The following is a 26,850-nucleotide window of genomic DNA, read 5'->3' on the forward strand; positions in this document are numbered from 1 at the left end:
CATGTGTTTACTGCCATTAATTAGCTCCATTTGAAAATGCCAGTGGCTGGAAGCAAAGATAGGCATGTACTGAGAGCCTTGGGACTGAGTTCATACCACAAGTGAGTCCATAAACTACCCAATTCAACAAGCATCTCACGAACAAAATCCAGAGGAAAGAGTAATACAGCTGGTACTATCAGACTGTCTCCAGCTACAAAGTTACACAGGTTTAATTGCTGTCAGGAAAAATATACCCACACTTGCATTACAGTGTTTCTTGACTCTGCTTTTTTTTAGCATCTGGAATGGCAAAATGACCTTTTATAGAGTTTTAGGGTTGGGGAAGGGGAGAGGATTTTAATTCACTGCCAGAGAAACACTACCATGGTTAAGATGGATGCTGAAAACACGTGGTTCCTAAAATTCGGATGAAGGAGTTATCTTTTGTAATTCTGCACAATTTATGCATGGTGTTTTAAATCCCATGTTTTACTTCTATTTTATTTACTTCCTTGTTTTCAAAACCCTGCATGTAAGTCAAAAATCAGCATTGGAAAGACCAATACTGCAACACAGTAATCATAAGCTTCATGGTTTGCAAGATTGTTAAATAAGAAAATTTTGTTGTATTCTGCTTATAATTATGTTAAGTATTTGTGAAAGTACACAAAATTGAACAGCAAATTAAGCATTTCACTGCAACTGCACTCTGAGTCTGAATCCTGATTAGATGCATTTTCAGCTAATTCTGCTCTGTCATGAGCTTCAACACAATTTCATTCAACAGTTACAAAGCAAACATGAATAAAAAGAAGATAAAGGCTTTATATTTAGATTGTACATAGAGGACTTGAATTTAAAAAGTTATATTTCAACATCCTATATGACTCCAGAAACACAACTTACAGCATCAATTTGCTCTAGAGAAATTTTTCCAGTGTTCTTTTGGACGCTGTAATCTGGACCAACATAAGAATGGCTGAAAAAGAGAACAAACAGTATGGCATGATTTAAAGCAGCTCCAAAATATTTTTAAGTTTAAAAGTTCTGAAAGAAAATAATTTATCAATTATAGGCTGCGAATATTTCATATCAGGCAAAAACTAGAAACCAAGTAATTAGGGCTCATAAAGCAGTAGAGCTTTATGAGTCATAAAATAATGTCATAAAACATTAAAGAAAACATAGCAAAGAAACCTTCTTTCCCTTCATCTGAAAGGAGAGGTGAGGGATCATGTAGGGTTTAGATTAGAGAGACCACTGAAGATCATCTAGTCCAACCCCTGCTCAAAATGATGTTTGCTACAGCAGGCTGCTTAGGATTTCATAAAGCTGGGTTTTGAGCATATCCAAGGACAGAGACTCATAAGCTTCTGAGCAGCCTGTTCCAATGTTCAACTACTCTGTCCAAAAAAAAAAAGGTTTTCTTATGTTTAGGCAGAATTTCCTGTATTTCAGTCTCTGCCAATTGCATCCTGGCCTATCACTGGATACCACTGAGAAAACTCTCACTCTTTTTTTACTCCTCCTTATCAGACACCTGTTTACATGCACTGATAAAATGCACACACACACTTCCTGAAATATATCTCCTCCAGGCTGAACAACCTCAATTTTCTCAGTCTCTTGTCGCACATACTGGTGAGCCCAGGACTGGACACAGCCCTGCAGATGTGGTCTCACCAGTGCTGAGTAGAGTGGATGGATCATCTCCCCTGACCTGCTGCAAGTGCCCCTCCTAATGCCATGCAAGAGGACTGTTAGCTGTCTTTGCTTCACAGGTACCCTGGTGGCTCACAGCTTGCTGTCCAGCAGGACCCCAGGGTCCTCTTCTGCACTCACAGCCATTCAGCCCTCAACTTTCACTGGCACGTGGTGTAATCCTCTCCAACTGCAAGCCTTGCTGTTTCCTTTTGCTGAACTTCACAGGGTTCCTGGCAGCCCATTCTCCCTCCTGCCAAGTCCATCTCAATGGCAGAGCCCCTGTCTGGTGCAAACCATCCCCCCCCAGTTTTATATCATGTGAGTCTTGCTGAGACCACACTGAATTCCATCACCCAAGGCAATTAAGTAGAAGCTAAAGAAGACAGAACCCTAGGTACTCCACTAGTGTTTACTGTACTTAATAGTTTTTTTTTTTCATCACATGAAAGGGATAAATAATTTAAAATATTTAAACCATGGGTGTCTATTATGACTAATTTTACTATAGAAGCATCTAAATTCCCTTTGGTCACCTGTCTGTTCACTGCCAGAGGTCGCTTTTCAAGTTGCAAGTCTGACATATTTTGTTCATTTTAAAGGAACTCCCAAACAGGCAACTTGGAAGCATTTGTATCATTTTTTCAGCTGGTGACAAAATAAACTGGAAACAGGGCTTCCATTTTCAAAAAAGCAAAATGGAAGTGATTCACCAGCTGTATAACATACATACCCAAGGTAACATAAGAATGCACAAAAAAACCCAGTTGGCATAAATGTGGGGTATAGTACCCCTGCTGAAGTACCTTCTTTTGGAACTTTTTCTTTTTCCACATTTAAAAAAAAAAAAGCACAGACAGGACTGATCGTGATACTGAAGGACTGTTCCACTTACAGAGCATACATCAAAAGACATTTTTAATTTCTCAGTAATTACTGCTAGAAAGAACAGTTTATAAAAACCTAACTTAATTGCTCTTGATCTTCAAATTAAGAAAGGTGTACTACTAAGGCATATTTTTACAAACCCAGTAAGATGTAGGGTAATAAAATCACAGAAGGTTATTGGCATTCAGAAGTACATCCAGTTATGTAACAGTTACAATAACACTGCAATCCTTGTTTGCATTCATTGCTCTTGAACAAAGTTCAATCATATGTAAATAAGCAGAGATACAATGAAAGCTATTTTTCCTATTCTGATTTACACTAAAAACAACAAAACATAAAACTCTTCCTATCTAATAAAAATTACGAGACTTTTAAAAATCAAAATAAAATGTCAGGGTTTGGGAACAGATAGCTCAAGCAGTAGAGCATCGTAGAAAATAAGAAGCATGATCCAGCAAACTAGATCTGCATCCCAATTCCCCATGCAGTACTGCCATGATGGAGCCTCAACACTTCCATTTCTAATTTACCCAGCATAATTTCAATGCTCTTAATACCAAGATGTATGTGTTCAGAAACAGCTTTGACTGCTGACATCCCATATTTAAGTAAAATTCTATTCTTAGAGACATTAAAAATTCTACAAAAAGAAACACCTGAGCAACCTGATCTAACCAGGTCTGCATTGAGCATGGGCTAGATTAAATCATCTCCAGAGGTTCACTTCAAGCTAAATTATTCCATGATTCTAAACCAGCTCCCTCTAATTGTATAGACCTTGTCCTCCTGCATATGACCATAGTAAGAAAAGTCTCCCATATAAAGTGGTAAAAAGCAATCATATATATTATATCATATCATACAAGAAAAAGACCAGAGTTCTCTACTTACCTTCTTCTACAAACAAAGTAGAAAGCTTATATGCATAGACACACACACACACACATATATACACACACACACACAAGCATACATACATATATATATATATATATATATACACACACATATACACACACACACACACAACTAAGAGGGAGGCAAAGTATTTACTCTAATGGTTCACATTTTCAGCAATCTACATAGGTCCATTTAAAGCAACAAATTAGTACTCCATTCATCAATGACAGCAAAATCTTCCAAAAAGAGCAGGGAGTATAGAATATTTGCATCAAGGAAGGCCCATGCTCTGAGAACTGAAATTTGGAATATGTTTTCTTTATAAAGGAGCTTAACAACTTTGCACATGCTATAAAAAAAAACTAAAAAAAAACCCCAAAACACCTTTATAAAAGCTACAACTATTTTTTGTTACTTAAAAGCAACATTAGTTCTATAAACTATGTTCCATGTAATTTATAAAGCTTTTGTTAAGTTGAAGAATTACTTATGGGTTTTTTTCCAAAACCAATCACACAGATGAGGTCTGTAAAAAACTTGTACCTAAGGCATTCTACCAAAACAATTACTTTAATCTGTATGAAGGAATATAGTCATGCTTTCCCTTTATACTACCTGAGATGATTAAGCAGAGGTTGTAGTCTCTCATCGGACTGTATGGAAGGTAGTGATCGTGCTGTTAGCTGGAAGAAAAAAAGAAGTACAATTAATAAAAATATTAGCTTAAAAAAACTGATAGCACTAGGCAGGAATTGTGTTAGAAGTCACACTGCATTGTTACAACTTTATACAACATTGGGTAAGACATAATTTCTCCTATTAAAAATAACTAAGCACAGACTTCCAGAATCTGAAGCTAGCAGAAATAATTACAAGTTAACAAACAGTGAAAAATCATTTTTCTAAAATTACAATGTGAGAAGAATTAAATAGCAAGACATCATTGAAAATGGCATACATTTTTCCAAACATATTTGAACTAGAAGTGATGTTGTGCCTAGACAGCCTTCTACTAATGTAAATATAATTCATGAAGCCATATTATATATAATTTACATTTGTATAAAAGCAATTCACATAGTATTTAGCACTAAGTGACTTTATTTAAACATGCCTCTGTGTACACTGTTTCCTTTTAAATGGGCATAACCTATTTTGCAATTTGATTGTTTTAAAATATTTTTCCTTCTAACTCATATGACTTGTTAAAACATTCAACTTTTTCTGCAAAAATAAACCTAGCAATCCATAGATTAACAAATACCTATCACACTATTGTAAAATATTAGTTAATTGGTGTATTAACTGAAAAAAATTGAAAAATACATGTATTAGATTTGCTTAGTATCTGTATATAAGGTGGCTACCTTCACCTATAAAAGCTACAAACATAGCACTTTGGATAATTCTGACATACATCTAACTCAAAATACTGAACATAAACATGCATTTCCTGATTCTGTGGCTGCCATGATTCTTAGGCAGTATTTTGAAACCTTCCTCTGAACAAAGTAGAAATTTCAAGATATTTCACACTGTATAAATAAGCATCAAGGTCTTCAGTATTTTAATGGTAACTCAAAAATAGCATGCAGTATTAATTAATTGAATTATTATACACACTAATCAGAAATATGTAACTCCTGAAAGACCACCCATTTGTTACATCCATTTCACAACCTTTGCTGCTGGGCAGAAGTCAGACTGCGATCAAATTTGAAACGTGCACACCTCAAGCTCCCAGCACCATCCACCCAGTAAATGAGAGGAGGCTCAAAGCAGCTGTCTGCCAAGGGAAGGTTGAAGCCACTGAACACAGGGACAGCAGGGAAGGAGGAAGGGGCCATTTCTGCAGCTGAGAGAGCCCTGGACTGCAGCAGTCACTGTCTCACAACACGGCTCTTCTCAGCCCCAGGAATCCCAAATGTACTCGTCCGATCTGACTGCTACAGAAAACATTAACCTGGCACTCTCAGCAACCCATTCATCCTCCTTTTAAAGAAGGCAGCTGTCTTGGCAATTACAGCATGACCACCATTCTCTTGTTTTATGGGGCTAGATTGAGATGCATATGATACACTAAAACTTCGGTAAACTCCGCATTTATTCAGAAGTTTCTTTTAATTAAAAAAAAACCCTCATTTTCCTGCTACAGAGTTTTAAAGGTCAATATAAGTATTCTATATTCACATCCCCTATAAAGTAACCACTAACTTTGTTTTAAACACAACAAGAAAATCAGAAATTATTTCTGAAAAGAACCTGGAAGCCTTCTAAACACCAACCAAAGTTATCAGAAAAAAGACCACCTGAAACACAATATGTTGCTTTCTCCATTATTAAGAGATACAGAAAACAGTATTTGTGTGCACACTCAAACACATGGGTATAATTTTACATAAGACAAGCATACTATATTTTTCTCTACACAGTACTTGAAAAACTGCATTTCATCAGGAAAATAAGCATGCATTTATTACAGGATGTTTATGAAATTCTGACTGAACAATGATGCAAGCAGCAAAAAAAAGTAACATTCAAAACCTGAAAAAGTATCAACATTATTATCAAAGTTGTATATACAGTAAACTACATTTCTGTGTAAGCACTATCAATTTACAGAAACACTGGTTTAAAACTAATGTAGGAGACTTGTAGTAATTGAGACAGAACCAAGACCTAGTGATCTTTAACCAAGATTGTTCTTGATGCTGCAATGAAAGAATATGGAAGAGGTGGCCTATGCTTGGCAGTTTCAAGATCTACCATTAAAGGCCAAAAAAACCAACCCCGCCTTGAAGTCAAAGGTGAATACACATGGCCAATATTTTTCTAAATCTGCAAATCTTAAGAGCAAAATGACTCCCCATTTTCCTCTACTATGGTGCCTGGACAAGGTAATGTTCTCTATAGACCATCTTATTTTGACATTATCTGTGAAAGTAAGATCTAACACTTTTCAAATCTTAGAACAAACACTTAGTCCAGTTATTTCAAATGCTTAATTTCAGGAAGATGTGGGACCCTCATGACACTGCTTTTTTCTATCTACCACTAAGGACATCTTTCCTTATACATAGTTGAGGAGACATCACCAAAATATTTAAATAACTTTAATTGAAAGAGCACATTTTCCTTCAACTTGCCTGGATTATAAAAAAAAAGAAATATTTTCAAGTATAAAGTTTCTTCTTATAACCTTATATTTTTATTAACAGAGCCACCTTGTAAATAAAAGCAGTTTTACAAAAGACATGGAAAATAATTGCTGGTGTTTTTAAACTGCTAAGAATTTCATGAGCTTTTTCAATAGCATCTTTCTAAAAGATGATCCCTTTTACACATTCCAAACTGAGATTCTGAAGACTTTTTCCAATGATTCTGAAATGAAATTTAGACAAATTCCTACAAGCACAGCCTTGCTTCTACTTCTATATGATACTCAACATAAAGATCATCATACCAGAGAAAGAAAAGCAGAAACATGACATTTGGCATTTTAGATACATGAAAGACATGAAAATGTTGTCAAGAGCCCAGCTCCATACTGCAACCTTGTTGAAGCAGTTTAATTTACAGAGAACATAAACCACTTCTGACTTAAGATAATTCAAGTCCCACGGCCTTGAATGGCCTTGGATGATCAGAGAAGGGGGCAGGGTGAGCTGCAGACAGGCACAGGCAGACACCTCAGAGCTAAGCTGAGCTGGTGACCCCACAACCTCACGTTCAGCAATAACAAGGGGTGGTTTTTCCAAAGTTGCCATTGCTCAAGGCCTGGCTGGGCATCAGTCTGTGGTTGGTAAGCCCTGCTTATGGGGTGTTTTGTTTTGGTTTCCTTTTCCATTGAATAAACTATTTTTACCTCAATCCAGTCATGTCACTGGTCACAGACTGAAGAGATCAGTGTCTGCCCCTCCACTTCCCCTTATGAGGATGCTGAAGACTGCAGTGAGGTCTTTCTTGCTCAGTCTCCTCCAGGCTGAACAGACCAAGAGAACTCAGCTGCTCCTTACACAGCTTCTCCTCAAGGCCCTTTGCAATCCTTGTGGCCTCCTTTGGACTCTTAACAGCTTAATGTGCTTCTTTCATTGTGGCACCCAAAACCTGCCAGGGCAGAGCAGAGTGGGACAATCCCCTCCCTTGCCTGGCTGGCCATACTGTCCCTGATTCCCCCAGGACAGGGCTGGCCCTTCTGGCTGCCAGGGCACTGCTCACTCAGATTTGACTTTCTGTCACCTAGGACCTCCAAGTCCCACTCCACAGCGCTGCTCTCCAGCCTCTCATCCCCAGTCCATGCACACAACCATGCCCCATCCCAGGTGCAGAATCTGGCACTTTCCCTTGTTAAATTTCATGGTTGGTGACCACCCAGCCCTCGAGGTCTCTCATCAGGGCCCGTGCCCAACTTATTGCCTGACCTATCTGTGCCCAACAAATGCACTATGGGCTATTTGTTCCCATTAAATGCATCACCCAGTTGAGTATGAGCCTGCATAGTAGCAAACTGCAAGAAGGAAAGAAGATAAAAGCTTCTTTTTATAAAAATGGAAACAAAGATACGACTAAAACATGACATCACAGTACGACCTGCAGCAGTAACTCATCTAAAGGAATGGTACACAATTAGAAGTTATCTTTAGTGGAATGAAATAATATTACCTTTGCTCTACTAATGCAGCATTACTTTACCTATTCAGGTCTTTCTCTTGAACTTTTTGAAACAGAGACTGACTTTAACAGTAGCTATTTAACATTAATAGGCACGACACTCATTCCAACTAACTCATTAGTACTAGACAAACTTTACTCAAAGATCTGTTTGGCCAGCATTTTAAGGTGTTTTCTAAATGTAACCAATCTAACAGAATATCAAATTTTATGTAACCAAATCATTCATGGTTTTTTAATTGAGTGTACTGTAGCCGTGCCATATCTGAAAGTCAGAATAACAGATCCCAGCTTTCCCCCTTCACTGGGAATAACTGAGAAACAAAAGAAGACAGTAAGATGCTTTCTGTGAAAGTTTTTACCTTAATTCCACATTTTTTTCCTTAACCCGAGTTTATCTAGATTAGCTATGCTTCTGGAGTATACATTTGATTAAAAGAAAAAACAATCTTCAGGAGATGTTACAAAATCCTTTGGGAAGCTTTCCTCTCCTCATTCCTATTTTAAGATATGGAACAGGTTAAAAATAATGCTGCAGAAACGTTTTAGTTCTACTCAAAGACTGTGCCATAATATTGTTATAGATACTCTACACAATTTACATATTCATAGGATCAACACTGAATCAAAGGACAGTTTGGGCTGGAAGGGGCCTTAAAGCTCATCTAGCTCCAAGCTCTCTGTCATGGGCAGTGACACCTTTCACTAGACCAGAGCCCCATCCAACCTGGTCTTGGACATGAACTCTGCAAATATCCAGCAAGATAATAATAAACAGCAGGCCTTCAAGTCTCAGTTCCACTTACACAGAGTCCATGAGTCCATATATAAGGCCATGCCTTTATACAAAAATGGCAACTCTACCATATAATGACACTTGAAACATTAATCATTCATGTAAAATCTCTCACTGCAATCCACCTTCCGCAACAAAAAATAGTTTTCATGTACATTTTATTCTAGAATTCAGCCTACATAGAGGAGGTAATAGTTGCAAAAGACTTCTTAATACATTTCTCTCTGATTAGAAGCATTGTTGATGAATAGAAACTCTAAAACTTTAAAACAAAATCTGAATTTCAGCTGGCTATTCTCTAAAATGTAGCATTAAAGGATATGAATTTTCTAGCAAGGCATTTTAATGCACCAGGCACCAAAATACTTGCATTAGATTAAATTTCAGACTCAATATCTAGAAAGGTTTTGCACTTCTGAGAAAGCCTTAATATTACTTTGGTTTGCCTATTTTTTTTTTTTATAGACATTTTAGAATTATATTACCTGGTTTGTATGATTTTGCACTAAGAAGTCACGAGATGCAGATACTGCCAGAACCCAAGAATTCAAGTTAATTATGCTCCAGAGAAACACCTTCAACATCCAACTAAGCTGCAGGCTGTCTCGTACCAACAGAAAGTGATTGATTTTGAAACATCAGCTATGGTGCTAATGTTGTTAGAAAATGTCACAATGCAAATGCTATGCAGCTGGGGAACCTGGAATGAGAGCAGTGTTTGCATGCCAGTATGCTGCTGTACCTAGACAGTTGACATTTTAACACTGATCAATTTCCTTTTGAAAGAAGTTGGGCTTTAACCTTTCACAGCATCTTACAAATCTCAAGCACTGTACAAAATTAATAAGCAATTTTTGCCAAGGCTTCTTCAGCCATTAAAAGTTATTTCAGCAGCACTTACACTGAAATATGCTCAATAAAAACTACACCAAACAATGAATGTTACATCTATTCCACAACACACCACCTATATAACAGCAAATAACATTCTTCAAAACTAACAAAACTATGCAAAAATGCTTCCAACATTATGAACCTTTTCTTTTTAATTGGTCAATATAATTTAATACATAAAGCATTTAGATTATTTCCATCTAGTACCGCCCAATTTATGAAAGGAAGGAAATAAATAACATAGACTAGCACTACTGGGCTTCTAGTATAAATGTAACAATTCTGACATTTCTAAAGAACAGGGAAAAAGTTCCCTCTTGAATCCCTATTGGATGATATGAGTGTCAATATGAGGCTGAACTTGGTTTTGTGGGTTTGCTTTTGTTTTGTTATTTGATTATATAAAACTCCCCACCACCTCCTCACACACACACACACCCCCACACACACTCCTGTTCAGAGTAACACAAGCAAGCCAAAAGAAAATCACACAGAACACTCAGTGGCCTTCTATGTTTAAGGAAAGCAAAGCAAAAGGAGCAACTAACTTATTTAAAAATAAACAAACAAAATAATAAAGTTGTATTATTAGCACTCCCATTTTCTTTTTGGACTCTAAAAGACAGGGCACAATAGTTATCAATGTTGCTTATATGCTGCTTCTAAACATTTAAAACCTAGATACGAGTATAATAAAATATAAATTGTGTTGTAAAATAGATCTTCTAAATTATAAATATTACATATGCAATGTCTTCTTTTCATTTTGCCAGTTAATTCAAGCTGTCAAATGACAAATTTTCCATAAGAAAATAAACAAAATAAGAGTTGTGAAAAGTGTCCTTGCTAGCATGTCCTAGATATTTACCTAATGCTTTAAGAATGCTGAAGAAATCAAAGTCCACTAATTTCAGCTCAGCATTTGTCAAATGCACTCAGAATTATAATTAATGTTTTCCTGAGGCACTTGCTTCTGAAAGTAATTGATTTCTTTTTCCCATTTGGAAATGTCTAGGCTTTCATATTCACGCTGTGGTATAAATAACACCTGGATTAGAGTCTCATATTTAGTCTTTAAAGCAAAATTTTTCAATCATTAAACCTTGTATAATTGCCAAACAAACTGTTGCTGGGTTTTGCAGCATTATTGCTTGTGCATATAATCATTTCACTTGCATTTGAGGGTGGCAGCATGTAAATGAACTCATCTCTTGTACTTTTTGGCATACCAAAATAAAGCTGAAGTTGACAGTTATGAAGATGCTCATCAGATATTTTCCCCCAAAAATAAGTTACTGATTCCACCTTTCTTACCACAGTGCATAGTGTGTTAATTATATGTAGATTGAAGAAGACATTTAAGAAGCTACCTTGTCAGCAAAATCCAAATCTTCTGTTAATAGTACTGCTTCCCACAGTTGTGAACATTCTTCAGTGATTTGATCAACTGACTTGGCCTTTACAGAGAGCTTTCTCAACTTTTAATTTAGTCCCGAGTCCTTTTTTTCTATCAGCTTTCAGATACCTACTATTTTCAAACCAAATAGACAGTGTACTGGAACACTCACCTTCACAGCAAGCATGGAAAATGAGATAGTTTTCTTTTACTTCATTTTATTTCACCATGAACTTCTGATTCATGCAAACAGTTCTTCCTCTCTTCATTACTGCTTACTATTCTGTGGCTGCATGCAAATTTTTTGTTTCTTCTTCTGGCATTATTTATGACCAGTTTGTTGCTTTTCCAGTCCTTCTCCCAGGTTCAGAGACTAAATGGTGATACCAGTACCCTAGAGTAACCTGGAATGTATTCCTCAGTTCCACTACACCATGATGCTTTAATTAACTCGCATCCATGGAGCATTACTGATGTGGGAGAGGCTAACTCAGATAGCAGTGATTTCCCCATGTCAATGTTAATGTTATGAGTTTAAAGTTTCACACACACACCCTGCCCCTTGCACTTCACTCGTGAGAAGGAAATTTAAAAATACAAAATCTTCATAAAATCTCTTCTTGGTAGAAGCTACTAGCCAATATCACGTAAGAAGCAATTGGTTAGAACATATGAAAGATTATTATTTGAAGACCCTCTACGTCATTGTCACAAACCATGGCAGGTGTTTCCATCACAGACTTCATCAGTCTAGCACTGTGGCCCAAAACTGCTTTAAGAACAACCACACTAGCAAAAGTTCTCTGATACTGAAGACTATAATGTCAAAAGAGAAAAAACAACTCTCTATATACCCATCCAATATACTTGACTAAAAGCTCATTCTCCATAATCATCATTACTACTACAGGGCTTCATCACTGTAGGCCTTCATAAAAACCTAGTTAAAAACTCTTATGTGTTTTATCTTTACAAACCCCATTGCTAAAGCCCTATGCACTACAGGAAATACAAGTCTGCTACTGCATAAAAATCAGGTACTATGAATCAGTTTTATTACAGAACTTCAAAAGAGATAGTTAGATTTTATTAGTACTAGGATTTTAATAATTGATATTATCATATGTCCAAGTTCTAGGCTCCCCTCTAAAAGAGAGATGGACATACCAGAGAAAGGCCAACACAGGGACACACAAATGGAGGGACCAGAGCATCTGCTAAGAGGAAAGGCGGGGAGAGTTGGAAACTGTTCAGCATGGAGGAAAGAAGGCTCTGACGGAGTCTACCAATGCATATAATACCTGAATGGAGGGTGCAAACAGGACAGAGCCAGGCTCTTTCCATGGGTAACCAGTGACAGGACCAGATGAAATGTGGACAGCAAACTGAAACACAGGAAATCCCATCTGAACACCAAGAAAGACTGTCTGTACTATGCATTGTGCATTTGGTTTTCAACTGGGATTCACAATGTGGCTGAGGTTTGAATGCACCTCTGAAGAACATCTGGTCCAAGCCCTCAGATTGAGCAGGGCCATCTAGAGCTGCTTGACCAGGACTGTCCAGGCAGGGTTTGAGTATCTCCAAGGATGGAGACTCTGCAATCTCCCTGAGTAACCTGCTGAAAAAAACCAAATACATAAAACAGCCCATAACACAGCAACAAGTATTTCTGAACTACTAAGCCTTCCTGTTTTGCATATAAGAGCTTCCATTCTCTAAGCAGCCTCCAAAGTCCACATTTTCATCTGCACTGAAGGGAAATTTTAAAAATGACTTGTGATTTTCTTAACCAATTCTAACAAGTTTGTCAAGTCTTTTTTCAGGAGGATGAACTGAAGGGATATTTTTGGAAACAAGATCATTTTACTCTTAGGTTTCCTTAAAAGAAAAATTATTAACAAAAGATCTTAAAAATCTTAAAATCTTGTTCCCAAAGTCCAGGAGCACTTCTTGAAGTTGACTCTTACCAAGGCTGTGCTCTTAATTAAGTCCTTAAACAATAAGATAGAGACACTAACATCTAGGGGAAAAAGGACACTATTACATTTTTCTGTGTTTAATGAGTTTCTCAAATCTCCATATATTTACATTTTTCCCTTGACAAATTTACTATACAATTTCAAGTAAGTTTAAATAATCCTTAAGAATTCCATACCTGATCTTTAGAAGCAAACAACATAGAAAAGATTTTATTACAACAGCCTGCATGACACCAATCTCATACTTTAAAAATTTAGAAGGCAGCATTTGAATTTCAACTGTTTAATCCTCTCAACATGTGGTACTGCTTGAAAATAATTGTTTTGTTGCTAAAACTTGGAAAAATATCCATATTTTAAAAGTAAAAAGGTATTTGGAACACTTTACCTCATTTGTGCATATTTTAAAGTATTGATTATCTTTTATTAAGAAGCAAAATCAAATCTTGCCAGCCTTTGACAGAGTTTTAAGCCCCAGTTTCCCATATGTTCAAGTACCAATGGTTACATTCTTATCTTTAGTGAGTAGAGCTAAAAACATGACAGACACTCAAATTTCATACAGCTAAAACCCAGCATTAATCTGAGCCTACTTATCATTTCCCAACATTTAACTTCATCTCAATTCTCAATTGCCAGTAACAAATTCTCAGACGTGAGTAAGAGTAAATGTTTAAGTCTTTGCTTTCCAAAACAGAAAAGGAAGGACACTTGTATCAAGGAGAACTACTAGCAACTCCAGTGATATGCAATCCTCTAATTTTTTTTTATGGTTATTTGCATTTACAATTATTACAAATGTTCTGAATAAACAAATACACTCTGACATAAGAACACTTCCCCAGGAGTAAATTTCACTAAGCAGAAAACCAAGCCTTCAAAACAGCTACTTATTTATAAAACAGAAATACTGCTGCCTTAGAACTTAACTCTGGAACTTAACTATTGACCTTATGAAGGCCTGTGGCTCAGAGCCTTCCAGAGCAGAAGTGTACACAGCAAGCTGCTGAAGTGAAGCTGAAGCTGATGGCTTCAAGCCCCAGGGATGTTCTCCTTCCCAGCCCCTGACCATGTACTCCTCATACACACACACTGTGAAGACACTGCTGGCCACCTCAAGAACTCCACACACACAAAAACAGGCACCAAAAGACTATGGAGTCCAGCAGCCAAAAGTACAGGATTGAAAGACATAAGTTGTTTGAAGCCAGATGACTGTGCAAAGGAAAACCAACCCAAATAAATACTACATCAGGTACTGCAAGGGCATTTCAGAAGGTAAGGTAAGCTACTTTACAGTAAAGCCTTCAAACATAGGAAGTACTAAAAAAGAGGATTTATGAAGAATGTACTCTCCTACCATTAGTCTTTGAACATGTCTGGTATCCATCTTCTGAAGCAAGAACATACTGTCAAGCAAAACCTGTTGCCAAACATCCTTTGTATTTTTGTATCACTCTAAACATTCTTCAAACCACAGTTTATGATCCATTGGGAGCCATGAAAATATAAAATGGCATTGGCCAAGTGTCTGGCAACAGACTGCAGAAGTTTGGTTTCTCCTGAGTCACCCCAGTTCAGCACCCTCAGGGCAGAGAAATAGAGGATGTAATTACTACTGGCAGAGGATCAGAGGCTCTAATCAGTAGTTCAAGTATTTATATTAGCCAAGGAACTCTTGCTGCTAGCATCAAATCTGTTTCACTATGGCTGCTGAGTAATTATAAAGCCCTGAAGGATCTCTAAGCTGCTCACAATTACTTGCAGCATGCTCTCATAACAGAAAATAACCCGTGTAGAGAAAGCATACATAAAGTACATAAAGAGCTACTTTCCACATAGTTCAGCAAAGCCATTGTTAAATATAGTATAAAACAACTAAGGTCTATGCACAATTAAAAGTTACTAGATCCAAATACATATCATACCAGTTCTGGGTAGTTTACCAACATAGCAACAGCAAATAAAAATTAAAACTTCACATACCAATGAGAGTCAGCTTACTAATTTTTTTGCAGATGGGTTTGATATAACCCTTGGACACCAAAATGGCTCCAAAGCTCTCACTAAACTGGAACCAGGTAAACTGAGTGACACTTTTGTTATACATACCCATTAGCTACTTTCTTATTTCTTGAAACAGTGTTCACAAGTCCTACTAAGCATACTTTCTACAGCACTCAGCATACTGCATCATCCTTATGACCATAAAAACACAGATTCCAAACCTGTGCAATTCTTTAATTTTGCTTTTCACAACACTTTCTCTAATGGTTACTGAAAATCATGTGAAAGCCCACTGTACATTTTGCTTAAGAAAATTACCTTCTTTTCACACAACTTGTGACTTTGCACCCTGACTAAGCCTGTACAGAATACTCAAGCAGGAGGAAAATTATCTGGGACAATAAGGTTACCAAGGTTGGGAAAATCATATTGCTTTCATCTACGTGCAAGAGATAATGGAAGAGGTTAGGAAAAAGCAGAAGACAATTCCCACAAAATGCCAGAGCAATCACAATCACTCCTCAGCCTATCTAGAATGTTGTTTTAGAAAGCAAAGGTAAATGAGAAATTTCTATCTAAAATATTCTCTCTTTTCTTTAAGGTCAATTCACTAAGTGAAAATAGAAGAACACATGCAACAAAACATCCTGATTTTCCTTTATTCCAACTTTCTGTTCCTAATGCCTTCAAGAAGTGACAGAAACAACTGTGTATTGTCCAAGTGTGCTTGGAAGTGTCACCCAGAAGATAGGAATTTGACTACATTTGTCCAGCTCTAGCTTTTTAGATGACAATATAAACTGGTAAAATGAAGAAAGAACAGATTACTGGTGTAATCTTGCCCAAATAACATCATCTACCTTGTTCTAATGCTTTAGGGAAGGGTGGGACAAAACCAAGAAGAATGGATGAACTCATAAGAGCTTTGCATTCTTACACTTGGGCCAAAATGTGAAACAATGACAGCACCCCAGGTAACACCAGCAGATGGGCTTTAGATACAGACAAGGTCAAAGAGACAACATCACCAAGGAGGCCACTGACAGCTTATGCCAAGTGCCTAAATTAGAATGCAACAAATAAATAAAAAATAATAGCCCTGAATAGCAGGAGGGGACTAACCCATGAACACTGAACACTGCAAAAGGCTAAACCCAAGAGGGAGCCACTATGCACAGAAACCAAGCCACAAGCCAAGACCTGACCTTGCTGGGAGTGCCCTGCTCAAAGTCCATGGTACCAGCCACAGCTTGACAAGAGGAGATTTGTTTGATGTAACTCTCTTTTATTAAAAGAATGTGGGAGAGGGTCATAAAACCATTTGGTGGGTAGACCTTGGCTAAGCACCAAACTCCCACCCAGCCATTCACACATTTCCCCTCCTCAACAGGAAGGTGGGAGAAAATACATCTATAAACTCATGGATTACTTATCAATTGCCATTATGGGCAAAACAGACTCAACCTGGGGAAATGCTCATACATTGACATCTATAAAAATAGATTTGGGTGGCAGGAAACAAAGACAAAAACCAAAACGCAGCCTTGCTGTGACCCTCCTCTTCTTCCTAAGCTCAGTTTGATTCCTGTATTCCCAATTTCATAACCCAGCCCTACCAAACAGTATAGGGTGAAAGGAAAATAAAGAGAGTAAATCAGAACCAGTGTGCAGTGTTTTAAGAGACTGCAATGTTCTTAACCGTATGCTCTAAAACACATATTAAATTGTCATGCAAATTTTTCAACTGTTTTTTTGTTTTTAAATAGCCAATTATTTATCTTTCAATTATATTTCAATGATATACTATATTTTTCAATGATACAATCTATATATGAACAAAAAGTACAGAAAATTTACTACCAGCAAAGCAATATTAAAGATGACTGTCTCTTCTGGAATATCTGGCAAGAAGCTGTTTTCTGCCAAGTAAGGCCAAATACCTTTTATTTTCAGGAAGAGCCACTTCAGCTCTGTCTCTGACATCTCCTGCCACTTCAGCTGTTCTTCACTGAATGTTTTATCTATAGAGTGCTCCAGATGAGGAAGGCAGTGTGTACATGGACTATAGAATTTTGTTTGCCTGAGACAGTCTGAAGCTTGGATAAAGTCAAGGATGACAATTTTCACCAAACTGGGCCCCTTTATCTACAGCACAAAGTGAATACTGTGTGGGAGCATTTGCCTTGCTCTTGAGCTGACCATTGCTAAAGCACTTTTCAACACTGTGAAGCTACCACTGGCCAGATCAATATTTTTCAAGAATATTCCCACTATGGAAATACAACTGGACAGTAAAACATCCCAACTTTGCACCAAATAAGCATCAAAAAGATCAAAAGAGATCAGAGATTGAAAGCCACATGCAAGGAAAGTCACAGAATTCCATCAGGGCTTCTGGGTAGGAACAGGTAATAGAACACAAGTTATACTAGGCTAAACAGTCAGGTCTAGATGCCACAAAATTTAAAATAAAAACCAAGACTGTCTCCATAAAACATCATTGCTTAACCCAAACATTACATTTCAAATCCTAAAAAAATCTCAAGTTCTTTTTGAACCAAAACACAGCAAAGATGTTTAAAATAGCATGCTTAATTTTTGCATATCACCAAATAATCAGAAACAAGATTCTGTCAATTCCCACATGTGTTTTCAATAAAAATGCAACTATTTTTCATATAGTCCTAATGGTTAACCAAGTACACCCACCAAAAAACCAACCAAATAAAAACCCCTTCACTCAAAACAAAAAGACCTTTACATTAATAGTCTGTTATGCACAAAAAAAAAAAAAAAAAAAAAAACACAAAACAAAAAAAAACACCAAAACAAAAAAAAACAGGAATCTCTATTGAAACCCTATTCCAACCTAGTTCACAGAATGAACTAGGTTGGAATAGTCTAATTTTTTGAAATAGTCTGTTTGGATTTAATCTTCCTTTGTGTGTTCCTAAGAATTTTTAATGACTTAGTTGATATAACAAAGACTGAGTAAATCCTCACCTTTTTTGAGAAAAGTACTCAGGACTGATAACGTGAAAAGGTAAAATAAGCCAACAAAAACATGAACCATTCTCACCATTCACCTTGGTTCATTAATGAGGCAAATATTGCCTAAGGAATGACACATCCATACCTTCAGTATACAAACACTAAGTGAATATGTCTTCTCCATAATGATTATCTGACCACAGCAGTGACACATATCTTCTACATTAATTAACAGTGTACTAAATTCAGTGACAACACTGATAGGTCTGTTTTGTTTTCCTAAAATTACATATTCTTTTGATTCAAGTTTTAAATAATAAACCACAAGAATAAAAATATTATATTTGTGTATATATATATACATATACATATATATTAAAAACTCCATTAGTCATTACAAGCATTTAAGTGCACTGCAAGATACACCAACAAATAGCAATTAACTTTTTTGTAAGAAAAATATAATTTATTAGAACTAGTTTGAGAAACTTAGAACACCTGTTTTAAGTCATACAGTGTAGTTTTAAGGTTGGTTTAGAATCACTTCATATACCAAAGATTTTTTACTTAATCTTGCAGATAAATAAAATCTTTTTAAAAAGAAAAGCAAGTAAGTATGAAAGTATACCTGACACTGTCCTTCTTCATTACAGACCTGCAGTTTCATGGGTCCATGGTCAGCAAGAGGCATGAAAAAAATCTTTACAAGTGCTCAAAGTGTTTTCAGCTATCTGTTTTTTAAACAGATGTTTTTCTGACTAATTTAATGCTGGATAACCAGATCATAAGAATTGATTAAGCTATACTTTAAATTCAACACAGTACACAAGTGTATACAGCACTGCAATTCTGACTGAAACTTCACAAAAAAGGCTTAAAATGGCAGGTCCAGGAGAACACAGAAAAGAATTTCTATTGTGAAGGTATCACTAACAGGGTTAGGATTTATAAAGTCCCATCTCTACTACTCAGGAAGTACTATGCCTCTTATTAGTTTTATTATTTTGAGAAGGACCATTGCAAACAGCAGGAGGAAATGTTGTTACAGGAGGAAAACAGCAAAACTGAGCTATATAGGAATCACTGCTTACAGACAAATTATGTCAGAAAATGTGTCAAATATTTTTCAAAGCTCTTTTATTGCTTTATCTTGCTGCAAGAGCAGACAACTGCAGAAGCATTCCAAACTGATATATTCTTTTACTCAAGCCCCTATTTCTCCAGTGGTTTACCAGCTAGAACATAGACAGCAACAGGATTTCAGCTTGTTCCTGGTGTGTGAGACAACCTAAATTTATATTGCCATTTAAATCAGGCAGATGTGAGCTGAAGCAGAAGCAAATCTGAACTATGCTTGCACTATATTAAAGTTCACATGCAGAAAAACTGTATTATGTAGAATGATTTTCAGAATGTACATGCCTCCACATATGCTAAACACACAGAGTTTTTACTAGAGATACCACCACAAGCCCTAATGACAAAATCATCATGTTAGCATGGTACCCTATTGCTACTTTCATCTACTTCTCAGTCATAGCTTGGCATAACACAGATATGCTGTGAAAGGTAATAAAGCCACATGTCACTAACTGTGGCTCTACAAAGAGTAAGTAACATGGTTTGTTTATTTACTTTTATTGCAGCCTATAGCAGAGCTGTGCTTTGGTTTTTTTAAGCTTGCTGAAGAATTGGATTTGTTGCCAGGCAGGGAACACACAACTCAACATAAGCTAGAACTGACAATAAAGATAATTCAACGAGAAAAGAAGTCTGGGAGAAAGAAGATTGTAAGACGCTCCATTCTCTCATTTTAAAGTTTTAGACACAACCTTGAGATATTAGCTACAACCTGGAATACATCTTTTCTACAAGGAACCTGACACACAATTTCATAACTGACAAGAACAAAAATCTGTGACTGAACCCCTGTGCCACTGTGGCTCCAGAGTACCAGGAACAGGCTGTGCTCTTCTTACAAAATCGAATGCAGGACAATGCTCTAAATATCCAGCTGGTAAAATGGTATCTATGGAGATCCAATACACAATATTTGCAAGAAAAGATCAAACACAGAGATCTTAAACTAGAACACTGGTCATATTAAAATTAGGTGTGATGAATATAACCACATTGAGACAAAAAACAACACAGGATGACTTTTACAGCCACTGATGATGATACATGTGTAGTATTTCAGGTCATAGAGGACTTGAGAGAAAATGCTCAAGCAATGACCTCAGAAAGCTGAAATGACAGGCAAACAGAAGCAGTTTTCGAAACAAATGAGTAGCCAATTAAGTAGTAACAGTTTTCTACTTTTTTTTGGTAAATCCAGATAGCATTATTTTCCAGGATCAACACTAGTTGGTAAAAAAAACATTCAGAGAGAAAGAGCCACTCATCTTTTAAAGATCACAAAAAGCTTTTAACATAGATTATTAAAAAAGGAACATATGTCCATTTAATTAAAAAAACTATGGCATCAGGAAGAAAATTAACTAAAACACTAGGGAAAGAAAATAACAACAAGGAACTGACCATAGAAATCATTGTCTGGTAAGCAGTCTCAACCATGATTACAAGAAAAATGTAATTGCTCATTTATGGTCAGATATTGGTTTAGTTGATGCCAAGTCTACGGAATGAAGTCTAACGACTGAAAGATTACCCTGTATGGTCCTAACATCATAGACAAAACAAAATATTACCTAAGACACTCAAAACTTGGAATGCACCAGATGTAAAAGATGGAGCTAGAGCTGACAAACACTCAGAGGCTTGGGGAGCGCCGTCCCAGCCACAGCCTCGCCCCACGGCGCTTCCCTCTTCTGCAGGGAAAACGCAGCGTCCCGCAGGGAAAATGCTCGGGCAGGCTCTGCCTAAGCCACACCAGGCTCACAGGCAGGCTCCCAGACCTCACCACATCACCCATGTGCTGGCCAGAACTCAACCTGCCACCGTGGCTTATAGAGTCAGCTCACAAAACACAAAACTGAGAAAGCCACTCCAAACTCCACACTCGGTGGGTAAAAATGTCCAATTGGAACACATGATGTCAGTTGTGGACCTGCAGCAGCCTGGAGACAAAATTCATACAAAGAATTTGATTTTTAGTATTTTGCCTGAGCTTGCTTTTCTGAAAGTTTCCTTAAATTCAAGCCCAACACAGAAAACAGAGTGTTCACAGAGCTCACTTTAACAAGCTGAATAAAGACTTCAGGAGGCAAAACAATCTAACTTGAAAACTGACAGAATTATCCGGAAGTATTTTGAAATTCCTACACTCTGCCTTTTGAATCCTACAAATACAGGAAACTTTTGAGTCCAATTATGCAGTCACTGAAATTTAATTGCTATAGCATTTCCATGTAATACTTAAAGCACATAGTTTAATTATGTTTGCTAAGTGACAGGACATAGTAAACAAAAAATAAAAAGAAGTACTGCATATTGACTTTCCAAATTTCCAAAAGTAAACAGAAATCAATTAGATCTTAAGTATTTTAGCTTCTAAGAGTAATGCCACAAATTAGAGACAAATGCAACTTTGAGAGCAATTCTAACCTTCACATTTTTCACTCATCTTTACTGATAAATTTCCAGACATTTACACCTTATAAAGATTATTTAAGGAAGCAAAGAACTACCAGTTCTTTGCAGTCAAAAAGGATTCAGTACGAGATCAACAAAGAAATATCCTCTAATGCCAAATCTGTGAAACCTGACAGGATGTACCTGAGGGTACTGAGAACTGAAGTTATGAACCCACTCTCCACCTTGGCTGGAAGGCTACTCTCATCAGCAGATGCTCCTGATGACTTAAAGGCAAGTCCTCCATTTATCTTCTGATGGAGCAGTAAGGATGAGTGGGGAACAACAGGCCAGGCAGCCTCACTCTAGACCCCAGGAAAGTCGCAGAGCTTAGAATTCTTAAAATGCACTTATAATTAATTTGTTTTTAACCAACATGGTTGCCTTCTGTCACAATAACAAGTACATCTGTGAGTAAGGAACAGCAGATCTGATTTGCCTTGGCTTTGACAAGACTTTTGATAATGGATCCCTGTATTTAAGCTGCAACTTTATAGTCCAGGTTAAATAAGATGGCTGAAAAGCTGTTGGAAGGTTGGAGTGATGCTAACACCTCACTGCTCATTGCAAAATGCAAGCAGCTAAGGATTCTATTCACAGTAAACCTGAGTAAGCCAAGCCTGGACAGTTCTGCACTGCATGTATTGCCTGGGCTTGTGTTGTGCCAACCATATTCATTGTCTGCAGGAGAAATTCAGGTGACCAATTGTAATTGAAATTCACCAAGCACAACTGAGAAGTCCCCTGCACAGGATGATGGCCAACTCACTGGAGAGCTCTTCCAAAAAAGAGCTGAAAATCTGGTAAGCAGTAGCTTCAACTTTGGCAGTAAAGCCAGGTAGAAAACACAGATGGTAGAATTTTACGAAACTTGCCCCAGTTTATCAGCATCTTGTACTGCAAGCCCCCAAACTAGACATAATATTCTAAATGTGGTCTATCAAGTGTAAAGTAAAGGAAGAATCAGTTCTCTCTACCTACCTGCTACACTTCTGTCCATACAGCCCAAGGTACTGTTGACCTTCTCTGCTGCCAGGGTGCTTTACTGGCATACACTGAAACTCCTGTTTGCTTACATGTGAACTACACTCAATCCAAACTGCATCACTTGTACTAAAAGTTTAAGCAATAGCATCACATAATCCCACTGTGGTTGTATTTGCTATACTATTTAAGAGGCTGATGGAACACCCTCCAATGACATGGGAAAATCTTGGAGACTGTGACTTAGATTTCACTAGTGCTACCCAACATTCAGAAAAAAAAAAAAACACGTAAGGAAAAGAGTTGAAGAACTAATCCTGAGCTCAGAGTAATCACTTGGCAGATGAGAGTATGTTACCATTTGCTATACAAAGGATTTCTGTGGTGAGCCACATCTTAGAAATAATAATAAAAAAACCCAACATACAAGACCAAAAGCTGCTTCTTTCCCTGAGAAATTCTCTGTGGCTTCTAGACAGTGTCCCAAAGGCAAAGGATGTTATGAAAGAAAATAAAATGGATTTCTTTTTTTCAAATATCTCATATCCTTCTCCTGCTTGTAATAGCATTCATGCCTGGGGAAATGTTGTCCACTTGAAAGAAGTGCTCACAATGACCCTCACACAGCTTCTGCACAGATTTGCCAGCAGTGCTGGCAGAGCACCCTGCACCGAGCAGGACAGGAGCTTTCATCCTCCACTACTCCACATCTACTCCTAAATCCCTCAGCAGCAGAGCACAGGTTTATGCTCACACCCTGTATGATGTATTCTCCCTTGCACCAACTGAATTCAAGCATCCCACATCTGTGCCTGAAAAAACCCAATTCTTAAGAGCTGAGTACCAAGTTGTGGACTTCATTTCATAAGAATTGCCCATTGTCTTGGAGCCATTATAAATTTCCAAAGTCACAGACCTAAACACGGTGCTGGTTTGAAAAACATCTAGCTTGAAGAATTTTTTATTATTGCCTCTCTAATTATTAGTTCAAACATCTCTGTTCTCACTGCAGGCTCTAATGGCAATTATCCTATAACATTTTAAAAAATATATAGATTAATAGAAATGTCTAATAGTTTTCCACTAGAAAGGGCAATAATGATGAAAACCAAGTATTATTCCACAGCCTAAATTTTGGCAAAAGCACATCATCAGATGTGCTACACTATACTCCCCTCTTCATTCTTCCTGAAATAACTTAAGATCCAAAGTCCAACTGGATTTGCTATTTAAAACTGGTTAGTCTAAAAGTGGCTAGCAGTACTACGAGTGATAAAAGCACTGACAGGGAAGAAAGAAAAGGTAACTAAGGGCATTAAGGTGCCTGCTCTCCAAAGCCTTTTGTTTCTTAGACAGTAACATCAGAGAACATACCAATTTTAAAAGCAGATTCACCCCAAGATATTTGTTCAGTAGCAACAATCTAGAGAAAGAATTTCAGTAAAGTTTAGAATCATATTTCAAAAGAAATAGAGTAATTTGCCTTTGAAATCACACTTATTAAAGTGTCTAACACAGCAAAATGTATTGTTTGTGAAAAATAAGAGACTGATTTTAAATTTAAATATATGCTAAAATAATTCATAGCTTTTATTTTTCCCTATTACATTTCTTTTATTTACTTGCTCATGCAATATGAGCTATCATCAACGTTTATTTAAAAACAAGTATTTGCTTTCTGTCAACAAGGGGTGTCAAATCCCTAGCATTCTACAATACTGCCTGGGAGACTCAACTCCTCCAAAAATTACTTTAAAAGCCTGTCATCTGGAGTAAGAAGTGATTAATAGTTTTATTCATTTACTCTGACAACTGGTGGCATTTTTCTCACTTTGAAAAAAAGTAATTCTACATTTCCACCATCCCCAAAGAAGATTCTCCTGATTCACACTTCAGTTTTAAAGAGAGAGATTGAGATTTGGGGGCAATGTGTTGGAATTTCCACATTTTTAAATTTTATTTTTACTGTCTATAAATCAAAAGGATGGAGTAAAAAGAAACATAAATAATACATGGGATTAAGAAATCTGGTAACAGAACAACCTTCACCTCACTTGGACATCGTAGCTACAAAAAAAACCAACGAAAATGCATTGGTTCTTCTTTTACTTAAAGCTCTAAGCAGTACACCCAAATTTAATCAATTTTTTTTTATGTGTACACACATAACAAAGGCTGCAGTCATTAATAAACCAAGTCATTTTGCTTAACATGCAACAGATGGTAATAAAAAGACCTTTGCTTTCTGGTATTTGTTCAAGAATACAGATTATTTAAATTAAACATCAATCCTTACAAACTAGAAATACTAGTATTTACATGAAAAGGAACTTGTTTACATAAATACTGAAAAAAATTACAGCCAAAAAGATCTTTCTCAAGCTACGTGTAAACTGAAACTGAGTATCTTCATTGGACTGTTTTTCCCTGATACCTCACCTTATTTTCTGCCTTCCCACAACTCAGACATTGGACAGCTAATTCAGTGTCCCTGCAAAAATCTACAGAGCACATGCAAGATTTTACAAATTTTCACATAAAACTGGAGACTTCCAAATACATCATCACCTTCCAAAATCCATTTTTACAACAAAATATCTGTATTAAAGTACTTTACTGTCTCCTCCCTCACACAGATACCATCAGACCAATAAGATGATAGAAAACATTTATATATGTTGACACTGCCAAATGTACATAACTCATGCAGGATCTATGGAATAATCCAACAGGAAATCCAATCAAAAGAAGCCCCAAATCAATGATTCCTCTACTTTAAAACATCCCTGCAGTCCAAACATCCAGGGATACAGCAGCACACTCCTAAGGCAGGTAGGTCAATGGCCACTAGAAGGAAAGTGATGATCCAGTAGGAGCCTGGCAGCAGGGCACAGGCAGTGCAGAGACACCTGATGCTTTCCTGGAGACAAGACATTACCCAAGCAGGGACCTGCTTCTTTTCAAGCCAGAGGTGCAAGATGAAGCCACAGCTGGGAAGGGACAGGACAGGATTCCAATGCCAAGTTTAACTACTCTAGCTCATATCTGCAGGCTAATTAAATCATGCTTCAAATATTTTAGGAATATTTTCTGTGGTAAAAATTCTGTTCAAATACACAACCTCTGAAACATACCCTGCTTTCCTATTATTAGGAAAAAGTTATTCTGAAAAATAACCTTCATTTATAAGAACTACAAAAAAGTCCACTTCATCTATAGCACAGGTATGCAAATTAGCAATTAACTGAAGAAGCAATACATTAACAGGTAAAATATCCTTTGGGAAACTGCAGTAAAAGGGAAAGTCATACAATGAGGCCACTCAGAAATTAGGTGCAGCAACACTGACAGTGACAAGCATTTCTAAAAATATTCACTTCATTTATATTTAAAGTCTGAAAATAAATATTCAGTAAGTTCAAAAAGCATATTGCTACTTTTTTCTTAAAAGAGTTCAAAACACTTGAGTTGTGTAATCAGTAAAATTAGTGGGGCTTTTAAAAATTAGTTTACAGTAGAATTTCTTTTAAACACATCTTGGCAAAAACATTGCTGAGATAAAACTTGTGCATACTTTACTCTGACATTCACTGCTTTAAGGAGTGCTCCAACCTCTAAAAAGATTCTATAAGTTAATCTGCCAAGACCTGAGATGACTACCAGGTGTTCAATTTATTTCAAGTCTGATTTTGATCTACTGACAGTCATTTCCAATTTTTCCTTCTGACTGAAAAAATGATTTAAAATTTAGCCCTTCCCCAAAGGTCGGCCAATCTTTATCATAAGTAGGAAAGGCAATGAACATGTTAATGTCACATGTGCAATGTACATTCCTTGGCTAAGGACATCACAACACTTTGCTAAGGAGAACAGCCATTCTCCATATTTTATTGCAAAATGTGTGGGAAAAAATCATGTAATTGGAGAGGTAGTCATCACAATTTTTAGTGATTCAACCCATTTCTTTTTGCCTGCTCCACAAACTTGCTAAGCCAGAGCACAGTGGATGAAATTAACTCCAGATGGATACTGCTACAGCCATCACATGGCCAATGGCTGTG

At 36.9% G+C, this 26,850-nt stretch overlaps 1 protein-coding gene across 1 annotated transcript in view; it reads right to left on the minus strand.

Annotated features, from left to right (window-relative positions):
- Positions 1-26,850, minus strand: part of PRIM2 (DNA primase subunit 2) — a 91,015-nt gene that overhangs the window by 32,894 nt on the left and 31,271 nt on the right. Inside the window, exons 7-8 of the mRNA XM_018919497.3 lie at positions 4,090-4,157; positions 889-961 (exon numbers count right to left, since the gene is read on the minus strand). Coding sequence (XP_018775042.2) covers positions 889-961; positions 4,090-4,157 — 141 coding nt within the window. The remainder of the gene's footprint in view (positions 1-888; positions 962-4,089; positions 4,158-26,850) is intronic.

Source organism: Serinus canaria, chromosome 3, assembly GCF_022539315.1.
Source record: "Serinus canaria isolate serCan28SL12 chromosome 3, serCan2020, whole genome shotgun sequence".
Classification (NCBI taxonomy): domain Eukaryota; kingdom Metazoa; phylum Chordata; class Aves; order Passeriformes; family Fringillidae; genus Serinus; species Serinus canaria.